General features: G+C 67.9%; 1 protein-coding gene across 1 annotated transcript in view; it reads left to right on the top strand.

Annotated features, from left to right (window-relative positions):
* Positions 1–2133: 2133 nt before the first annotated feature.
* Positions 2134–10005, top strand: part of MNEG_9214 (TATA-binding protein-associated factor) — a gene marked incomplete at both ends in the record, with an annotated part of 9562 nt that continues 1690 nt past the window's right edge. The window contains 14 exons of the mRNA XM_014042314.1: positions 2134–2253; positions 2457–2555; positions 2769–2852; positions 3051–3171; positions 3339–3487; positions 3707–3850; positions 4124–4294; positions 4511–5520; positions 5737–5863; positions 6038–6460; positions 6655–7088; positions 7391–8276; positions 8602–8727; positions 9290–9379. Of these exons, the coding sequence (XP_013897768.1) occupies positions 2134–2253; positions 2457–2555; positions 2769–2852; positions 3051–3171; positions 3339–3487; positions 3707–3850; positions 4124–4294; positions 4511–5520; positions 5737–5863; positions 6038–6460; positions 6655–7088; positions 7391–8276; positions 8602–8727; positions 9290–9379 (3984 nt within the window). The remainder of the gene's footprint in view (positions 2254–2456; positions 2556–2768; positions 2853–3050; positions 3172–3338; positions 3488–3706; positions 3851–4123; positions 4295–4510; positions 5521–5736; positions 5864–6037; positions 6461–6654; positions 7089–7390; positions 8277–8601; positions 8728–9289; positions 9380–10005) is intronic.

Below are 10005 nucleotides of genomic sequence, written 5' to 3' on the forward strand. Positions count from 1 at the left end.
GGGGGAGGCGGCGGGGCGTCGGCAGTGCGGCGGCACGTTCTTATTGCCAATGCGCCGCACAATGCGGCTGGATTTGAGGAGGAGCTTGCACAGCATGTGCAACAATTCTTGGAGGATTTGCAAGGAAGACGTTGATGAGGTAATATATGAAGCTTAGTCTGCCTGTGCGCAGCCTTCCTCGACCAGCAATGCGGTGCCTCGGCAGTCAAAACAACTGAGATCCACCGTCATTGCAAGGGGGTGGGAGGTCAGCAGCCTCAGATGTTGCGACCTGCTCTTGGACGCTGCAAGTGAAGGGCAGGCAATCCAGATGGCCGGGCGCTGCGCGCGCTCGACACCTGCCGTCCTGCCCAGCCACTGCTGACAGCGCGCAGGGCGGCTACTTGAGTAGCGGTGCAAGCTGCTGTGACCTCTATATGGACGCCTTGGGTCCTGTGCCTGACCTCATTGTACAAATTCCTTTGTTATATGATCTTCCTTTCCGCCTGAAACGGATCCACGCGCGCTTTGCACTCACCCCAAGTCCCCACCCGCTGCTTGTTGAGCGTACGATCTGAGACCATGACTGGTGGCAAAAAGCGGGAATAGTCAGCATGTCTGCAAGCAGGCTCCAAAAGTTGCTCCAGCTACTCGACAGTGAGCGCACCTTGGGCCTTGGTCACAGTTCGGCCGCCCGTGCGGCCGACAGCGACTAACGGAGACGTATTACCTTTCGCAGGCAACTCTGACAGCACTCGCAAGGCCGCAGGGAAGCAGATTGTTGATGTCGCGCGCGCACACCCGCCGCAGCTCGTCTCCATCACGCGCAAGGTGCGTTGTGAGCACGCATGTGCCGCGGCGAAGGCGCCCCAGCCCGCCAGCACCTGGAAGCAACTGCATGTACGTATCTGTGCCCACCTCTGGCACCACTGCAGGTGCACGCATACCTCTACAGCAAGAAATGGGAGACACGCACGGCTGCGGCCGACACCATCGGGGCGCTCGCCGACGCGTTTCCTCACCACGCGCCCGCCGAACTCGCGGCCGCCGCGGCGGGGGCAGCGGACGAGGGCGATGCAGCTGGCGTGTGCGGCGGCAGCGGCAGCGGGGGCGACGGGACGTGGGAGGCGTCTGTGATGTTTGAGGGCGTGGACCTGCAGCAGGTGGTTGATTACGGGCAGCCGCTGCTGGCGTCAGGCAGCCAGGTGGGCCTGCAGGGGTGATGCGTCCGCTCTGCTGCATGGCTCTGGTTGCGCGTGAAGGTTGCTTTTATGGCCCCGTTTGGGCGCTGGGCGGCAGCGACGGAGCCGTATCGGGGGGTTTGCGCAGGCAGGCCAGGCGCCAACGCGACACAGCGTGGCTCATCGCAGCCGAGGCGGACCCATGTGGGAGTTTGCTCAGGCAGAGTCGTCGGGCCGTGCGCCTAGGTGACACGGCAGCAGCGTAGCTGATTGCGGAAACGCAGAGCTGAAGGGAGGAGCTGGCAGACAGGATATGAGGGGTTTTGGCTCGACCACATCCATGGATCAACCCCTGCACCGCAGGAATTTGTCGAGCCTGCCGATTCCATAGAGCAGGGGCCGCTGGCAGCGCGGCTGGCGCGGCAGCGGGCGGCGGCGAAGCAGCGACTGGGTGCGCATGTCGAAGGGTGCCGTCGCTGTGGGCGGGGACGCTCGCGAGTGTCAGATGGACGGGCCGGGTGTGCTGTTCATAGTGAAGGCGGCTTGTCCGCGGCGCTGATGATACCGAGTGCGAGCCTGCACAGGCGGCGCCAGCATGTCGGTGCCAATGCCGTTTCCGTTGGGGCGCGGACCCGCCCTGTGCGCAGGCCTGGAACTCTTGCCCGAGAAGGGAGGCGGATGCGGCAGCGGTGGCGGCAGCCTTGGCGGGGGTGGCTTGGAGGTGCAAGGCTTCGGTATGCAGCTGGAATGCGAGCTCGGCGGCGGCCCTGCCCCGTCCCGCAAGGCGATGAGCCGCGACGCGTCCCCCGTCAAGCAGCCGCGCCGTGGGGCGAGGCAGCAGCAGCAGCAGCAGCAGCAGGACACGGGCGGCCCGTTTGCGGCGGCGGCGCACGCGCCGGCACTGGCATCGGCGACTTCCCTTGGGCGGTCTTTCTCAGAGCCGACGAGCAGTCTGAGCGTGCGGGAGAGGCTGATGCTTAAGCGCAAGGCGAAGGCGCTGGGCCGCACCGATTCGCTGGGGCCGGGCGCGGCAGCAGCGGGCGCGGCTGCGGCGGCGGCAGCGGCGAAGCTGGCGAGGGCGGATTCCGGCATGGTGAGCGGGGATGATTGGGCTCGAGGAGTGCGCGCCGGCGCTTCTTCTGCGGGTCATTCGGCAGGCCATCTTGGCAGTGCAGTCGGCCTCGATGGCGATTCGTTGACCGGCAGCAGAAGCGGCCACTGCGTCCCTGTTGCTCAGCGATGCTGCAGATCCGGGCAGCCCTTCAACTGCCGCCCGCTGGCCGATCTCGCCATCAGGACGTGGACGACCCAAACGGCTTCCAGTCCACCAAGGCGGCAGCGGCGGCGGCGCTGGCAGCGCAGGAAGCTGCAGAGGCGGAGGAGGATGAGGCAGAGGTGCGCGCGGATCGCGCGAAATCGCTGCGCAGGGCGGGTCAACATCTTGAGGCGCGCCGCCAGCGCGGGGGAAGCGCAGCAAGGGCCCGCGGCTGACGAGTTTGCTGTGCGGCAGGTTGCTCTGCGTGGATGCCTGCACCCTCGTGCACCACGGCGGGCGCCCGCTTGCTCCCGTCTTCATCCCCGGCTCCGCCGCCGCCCATGGCCCCGCAGTGGCGCGACATCGAGGCCGGCGCGTGGCCGTTCCGGCGGCTGGCGGACGAGCTCTGTGTGCGGCTGACAGATACTGGCTGGGAGGTGAGTGGCTGCAGTCTGATGAGCTCATTTATTGTCAAAATGACGGCAGCAGCCTGTCGCCGACGCACGACTGGTTGAGCTCGATACGGGGAGGCAGCAGGCATGCAGTCCTGCCAGCTGGAGCACGGAGCAGAGAAGCAGCGCCGCGGCGATGGTGCGCTGTGTGTAGACGCCCCATGGAGTGTGTGTCACCCGCAGGTCCGCCACGGCGCTGCGACGGCGCTGCGAGAGCTGCTGCGGAGTCACGCGGCCTTCGCCGGGGTGGTGGCGCCGCTGCAGGAGGGCGCGGAGACGTGCTGGGCTGAGCCCGGCGGGTCAGGTCGGTGGCAAGTGGCAATATGTGGTGCTCCTAATTTTGGCGGTGCTGACGGCCCTGTTTGCGTTAGGACAGATGTGTCGAGGCCAGCTTTACGGTTAGAGCAGGTCCCTCAGTTGCCTTGCTAGCGGCCTCGCGCGTGACCACGCGCCCCCCTTTCTACCGCACAGGCAAGCGCCGCCTGCGCGCCTCCCCGCCGCTCGAGCCTGGCATCGTGGCGTGCGCGGCGGCGGCGCGCAGCGCGTGGCTGCAGGACTGCATCGCGCTGTTGCTGGCGGTGCTGGCCCTGGACAGATTTGCGGACTACGTATCCGATCAGGTGAGCCGAACTGTTATTTGAGTAAGCAGCTGGACTGCCCTTTGGACCGCTTCCGATTTATGAGAATTACATGCTTTGACAACATTGGGCTGTTGGGGAATAAACTAAACAGCACGCCACCAAAGGCATGGTAATTGCGAATTGCCCCGGTGTCATACCGTGTGGGATTGGGTCCTCTGTGGCAGCTGAGCGGGCGGACTCGCGCCCATCAACCCGCAGGTGGTGCCCGTCGTGCGCGAGACTGCAGCGCAGGCGCTGGGCATGGCGGCGCAGCCGCTGGACACCGCCAGCCTCTGCCGGCTCCTGCAGCTGCTGTTTTCGCTGCAGCACCACAGGAACTGGCACGTCCGGCACGGCGCGCTGGTGCGGGCGCAGGGTCCGGGCCAGACCGATGATTGCCTAACGAGGGAGACCAACCTTGGTTTGATTGATTGGCAGGTGCTGCATTCGCATGCCTGCAATGACATGGGCCGTATCCTGCGATCACCAATCGGTTCCTGTGTGCAAGCACTATGTCTGCCTGTATATTTCTGCTCTTGCTCAGCGGCTACCAAACACTCAACATTGGCAAGCCTATTTCCCGACTCCGTTGGTATTATGACAAATAATCTCCCTCAACCGCGCGCGACCGCGAAGTCTGGCGTGAAGTACTTGCTGGCCGCCCGCCCCGACGCCGTGGGCAGCCTGCTGCCGCTTGCGCTGCCGGTGCTGTCTGAGGGCCTGGCAGACCGAGAGGATGCGGTGCAGGCGGCAGCGGCGGACGCGCTGGCGCCTGTGGCTGCTCAGCTGCTGGATCTTGATCGCGGGGTGAGGCGGGGCGGCCGGCGTGGGCCAAATGGGGTGTGATTGTGTGTGTATGTGTGCGTGTGTGTGTGTGCGCGTGTGTGTGTTTGTGTGCATGTGTGGCAAAACTACAATATGACTGGATGTCAATTGTCGGTCGTCCAGCTCGTTAGAGCAGCCAGCTCTCATACCGTCGCACCCTGTGACGCGTCCCCGGCCCCCCACCCCCTGGGCCCACAGGCCGCCTTCCAGCTGCGCTCGGCGGTGTGGCGGCTGGTGAAGGGCATGGGCGAGCTGTCAGTCGCCGCGAGCAGCTCGATGGCGCTCCTGGCGGCCCTCTACACGCCGCCGAGCCCGGGGCTCGTGAAGCAGGAGCAGCCGGGGCCGGCGGACGGCGCCCCCGGTGTCGTCGCGGCAGCAGCGGCGGCGGGGGCGGTTACGGGGGTTGTGGTCAAACAGGAGGAGGGCTTGGTCAAACATGAGCCGTGCGCGGCGAGCGTGAAGGTTGAGGAGGGGCCAGCGGGCTCGTCAGGAGGTGTCGTGAAGCTGGAGGAAGCTGCCGAGGGGGCGGTGTGGCGGCTGGACAGCAAGGGTCTTGAACAGGGGGAGGAGGGGCAAGGGGGGGAGGAAGAGGAGGAGGGCGCGTCCCTGGCCGCCCACCTCCCGCTGCTGTGGCGCTACCTGCGGCACCCGCTCACGGGCGTGCGGCTGGCGGCAGCCCAGTGTCTCGAGCGCCTGGCCGGCAGCGGCGGCGGCCGCGGAGGCGAATGGCTCGCGCCCGTGCTGGGCCCCACCCTGAGGCTCGTGTATCAGTCTCTTGTGATGGAGGCGGACGGTCGCGTTCGTTCACAGCTGCTCGCCGCCTGGGCCGCGCTGCTGCGCGCCGCCGGCGGCGCAGCCGCGGCCGCGGCGCTGGCTGTCGTGGACGTCACCGCGCTCGCTGCGCTGATGGCGACGCCGGCGGGGTCGCCGCCCGACCCCCGGCTGCTCGTCGCCCCCGACGGCGCGGGCGGCGTCGGGCCACTCAGGGCGCCGGCGGCCGGCGGCGGCGGCGGCTTTGGCGGCGGCTCGACGGCGCGTGCGTCGCCGACGAAGCGGCGGCGGGGCGCAAGGAAGCAGGCGCGGTACGCGGATGAGGAGGAGGGCGGGCTACATAACAGTGGCGGCGGGGGCAGCGGCGGCGATTTTGGGGGTGCGGGCGACTCGGACGTCGACGACTGCCTGCTGGGCGGCGGCAACAGGGGCGGCAGGTGAGGGGTTGTGGGCGCGGATCGCTGCTCGCCTACCGGGCCGTCCGCACACGCAGAGCGTCGAGTGCCACTCCCAGCATGCGGCAAGGTGCTGCAGGCGGATGTGAAGGCTGTCCTGCTTGTTGTGGTCGGTGGCCCGTGCACCTTGCCATTGCCCTGACCCTTGCAAACCCCTACATTCACCATCGTATCTCACACTTCCTTTGAAACGTCAAGGTTTGGCCTGGGGTCAGGCTATGACCCTGAGGCGGTGGTCGGCGCGGACGGCCCCGACGCGGCGCTGGAAATGCGCCTGGCGGCGGCGGCAGCGCTGGCGCAGCTTGCGTGGCGCTCGGCCGCGCACGTGAGCGGGGCGGGCGGGCGGGCGGGGGCGGCCGCGCTGCGCCCGGCTTGCCTTGCATGCTGTTGCCACTGCTCGTGCAAGCAGGGGCTGGTAAGTTTCACACCAGCCCGTCAGTTTACACTTGCTGTGTGCTCGTCCAAGTCCTGACGTCTCGCGCCCCCTCAACTTCCGCAGGCGCCGGCGCTGGTCCCGACCGTCCTGCTTGGTATGCTGCAGCAGCCCTCGGCCACGGCGCGACAGCTGGCGGGCCTGGCCCTGAATGAGTGGCTCCTGCTCGCGATGGACCATTTGAACCAGCAGCAGCAGCAACAGCAGCAGCAACAGCAACCGCAGCAACAGCAGCAGCAGCAGCAGCAGCAGCAGGAGGGACAGCCGGCACCCGCGGCCCACCAACTGCTGCGCGGCTCCGCCGTCGCGCGAGCCGACGCGATGCGCGGGCTCGTGCCGCCGGAGCTGCCGGCAGCATGCCTGCAAATTCTGTGTTCTGCAACGGCGGCTGCGCCGCGGCCGCCGGGGGCGGAGCCTTACTTGGAAGCTGCGGGGGTGTACGTGGGGATGCGGCGGGAGGTGCTGATCGCATTTGACGCGCTGCTGAAGGTGCGGGGTTGCCGCGCTGTGGGGCTGCCCACCACCCTTGCGCAGGCGGGCGCTTCCCGCCAGGTTCATGGCTGCATGGGCCGCTCTGCGTTGCGACAGGACACTGCGCGGCATCGCGATTCGCACTTCCCTCCAAACCCTTGTGAACGCTGACTTTCTTGGGCTCCCCAACGTGCCTGTGCCTCTCGCCGCAGTCTGGCGCCCCGCTAGCCATCCCGGCCGGCACCGTGCTGGACGCGATTTCCGCAGAAACTGCCCAGCAGCTGCTCGCCGCGGCGGCGGCTGCCCCCGCCGCCGAGGCCGCGCGCGCGTCGGCGCTCGCCGCCGCCCGCCAGGTGGCGGCGCTCGAGGCGCACCTCCACGGCGGCGTCTGCCTCGCGCTCGCCAGCGCGGCGGCGGCTTCCGGGCAGCTGCCCGAGAAGCTGACGCCCGTCCTCGGTGCGCTGATGCAGGCGCTGCGCCGCGAGCCGGGGGCGGCGCTGCAGCGGGTGGGGGCGCGGGCGCTCGCGGAGCTGCTGCTGTGCTGCGTGGAGCGGGCGCCCTGCCCAAACGGCAAGGTTCTCAAGAACCTCTGCAGCATGGCGTGCGGCGACGCCTCCGAGACGCCACAAGCGTCGGACCCCGCATGGTGCGTTTGTTTGCGCCGCCCAGCTGCGCACGCCAGCGTGTGCCGCGCGCGCCGGCGATCCGACAGACCGCCAAGGGCAGGCGGCGGGACAGGGCATGCGTGCACGAGGCCCGGGCTGTGCCGCTGGGAGTGACTCGTTCACTGGCGTTGGAAGTAAGGCCGACCTGCATGCAGTTAGACGGATCAGTGCGGCTTTTAAATGACGCCCACAGGCAACACACCTCCTCGCGCGCGTTCTTGGCACCCTCTGCATGCGCTGTGTTGCAAAGCGTCCGCTCCCTGATTATGCATGATCCACGCAGGACCGCCAACGACGAAAATGGCGGCGGCGACGAGGATGTGGACGCTATGGCTGAGCGCCGTGACAGTCACTCCCGCGCCGGCCCCAGCACGCACGGCGCGCCCGGCACGCCGCAGCCCCCGCCGAAGCGTGGCCGCCCGGCGAGCAAGTCCCCCACGCCGCCGCAAGGGGCGCGAGCGGAGGGCGCCGCAGTGCCTAGGCAGCAGCAGCAGCAGAGCGCCGCCGCGCAGGCGGCTGCCGCGGTGGCGCGGCGGGGCGCGGAGTTCGCCCTCGCCGCGATCGGCTCTCGTTTCGGGCCGCATCTCTTTGCGCTGCTGCCTGCCCTCTGGGAGTCCATGGCTGCGCCGCTCGGCGCGGACCCGGCCCCGCCGGCGCCGGAAGGCGCCTCGGGGATGCCCCCTGCTGCCGCCGCTGCTCATGCTGCCGCCGCCGCAGCGGCGGCGGCGGCAGCCGACCCTCAGGCTGCCATCGACGCCCTACAGATCATCAAAGTCGTGCTGCCAAACGCCCACCCGTCGCTGCTCCCCCAATCCCTGGACGCCTTGCTGCCCGCCGTCTCCGCCTGCTGCACCCACCCCCACGGCGCTGTCCGCGAGGCCGCCGCGCGCTGCGCGGCCGCGCTCGCCGCCGCCGCGCCTGCCGCCGCGCTGCCGCCGCTGCTGCGGCTGCTGCTGCCCGGGCTGGACGGCACGCGGCCGGCGGCGGCGCGGCTGGGGGTCGTGCAGACCGTAGGCGCGGTGGCGGCGCGGCTGCAGACTGCGCTGGTGCCCTTTGTGGTCCTGCTGGTGGTGCCGCTGCTGCGGCGGATGAGCGACCCGCACCCTGGCGTGCGGCGCGGGGCGGCGCTGTGCTTCGGGCGGCTGGTCGCGCTGCTGCCGCTCGCGCAGGTGTGGGGCCGTGGCTTGTGGCGTGGCTGTGGTTGAGGGTGTGTGGCTGTGGCTGTGGCTGCATCTGCTGTCGCGTCTGGCTGGCTGTGAAGGCTGTTGCGGCAGCAGCACCGCAGCTGCGACTCAATTTCGCGCAGGCAACATCGGCTGTGCGGCGCGCTGTCTGTTGTCAACACACACACACACACACACACACACACACACACACACACACAAACACACACAAACACACACACTCACGCACATGTGTGTGTGCTTGATGCATGAATGCGTGTCTGCCTGCACGCAACACATGCAATTACTGCGCAAACGCAAACCGACCCAGGGGCTGCCGATGCCGAATGGCCTAGACCCCCAGCAGCGGGCAGCTGCAGAGGCGGACTGGCAGTTTCTGCTGCAGCTGCTGGACAACCGCCGAGTGGGTGACTACGAGGTGCCGGTGCCCCTGAAGGTGAGTCACGGTGGTTGCCCTGGTGTTGCTGGTGGAGGGGCGGCCAAGGGTTTGTGGATATGCATGCGCATGCGTGTTTGCGTCTCTAGCTCTCTACGTGTGCGTGCCCATGCGCATGCGTGTTTGCGTCTCTAGCTCTCTACGTGTGCGTGCGTGCGTGTGTGTGCGTGTGTGCGAGTGTATGTATGTGTGTGTATGTGAGTGTGTGTGTGTGTGTGTGTGTGTGTGTGTGTGTGTGTGTGTGTGTGCGCGCGCACGCGCGCATTTGTGTGTGTGTGTCCGGGCGCATGCGACACGCATTCATGCGGACCCGGGTGGACTGATGCGCTCCTCCAACGGGGCGTGGCAGATTGCAAATCACGCTCTGCCGCCTTGCGCACCACCTGATGGTGGCCCCATCACATCCTTTACCCTAAAACCTCTAATTCAAGGGCGGCGAACCTTTCAACGACAGCCCCGGCGCCCGCCCCTCTCACCTGCCCAGCGCCCCATCCGCGTACCCCACCCTCCTGCCGAGCCGTCCCCTAAACCCTGAACCCTGATCTTCCCCCTAAAACCCCAGGTGACGCCGCGGCCCTACCAGCGGGACGGCATCAGCTGGCTGGCATTCCTGCGGCGCTTCGGCCTGCACGGCATCCTGGCAGACGACATGGTGGGGCGCGGCGCGGTCGGCTGCACTAACCTAGCCAGGATGCGTTCAGCACTGCGTCGACGTATGCAACAATTGGTTGAATTTAGTGCAACTTCTGCCGGGGGGCGCACGGCGTGAGCGCCGAGAGCGCCATGCTTGGGTGTGCGGGAGGATTTCATTCGCTGCTGCATGTGCAGGACCCGGGGGAGGGCCCCAAGGTGCGCACAGGCCCAGACCCGAGTTTGCCGGCAAAATTTCCGGCCCCTCGGCTGCCTGGTTGTCACGAGCAAACTAATGCCCGCCCACATACCGCCGCGCCTGCATTGCATCTCTCCCTGAACAGGGCCTTGGCAAAACCCTGCAGGTCAGTGCATAGCCCCACAGGACAGGGGCGCCCTGATGCCACACGCCTGCATGGGTCTGTAATTGGATTGAGATCTGCAACCGGCCAGCCTGCCCCTACGCAGATGGTGTGATGCCGGGTTGCAATGGCTGGAGAGGGCCCCAACGTGGTCGCCTGTTACATGTTGCCGCCGCCTCGTCATCGCTCACCCCGCAGGCGACCGCCATCATGGCGGCGAGCGCCCAGGAGCGCCGGCAGGCCGCCGCCGCCGCCGCCGCCGCCCCGGCGCCCGCAGCCGCAGCCG

Source organism: Monoraphidium neglectum (assembly GCF_000611645.1).
Source record: "Monoraphidium neglectum strain SAG 48.87 unplaced genomic scaffold scaffold01857, whole genome shotgun sequence".
Taxonomy (NCBI): domain Eukaryota; kingdom Viridiplantae; phylum Chlorophyta; class Chlorophyceae; order Sphaeropleales; family Selenastraceae; genus Monoraphidium; species Monoraphidium neglectum.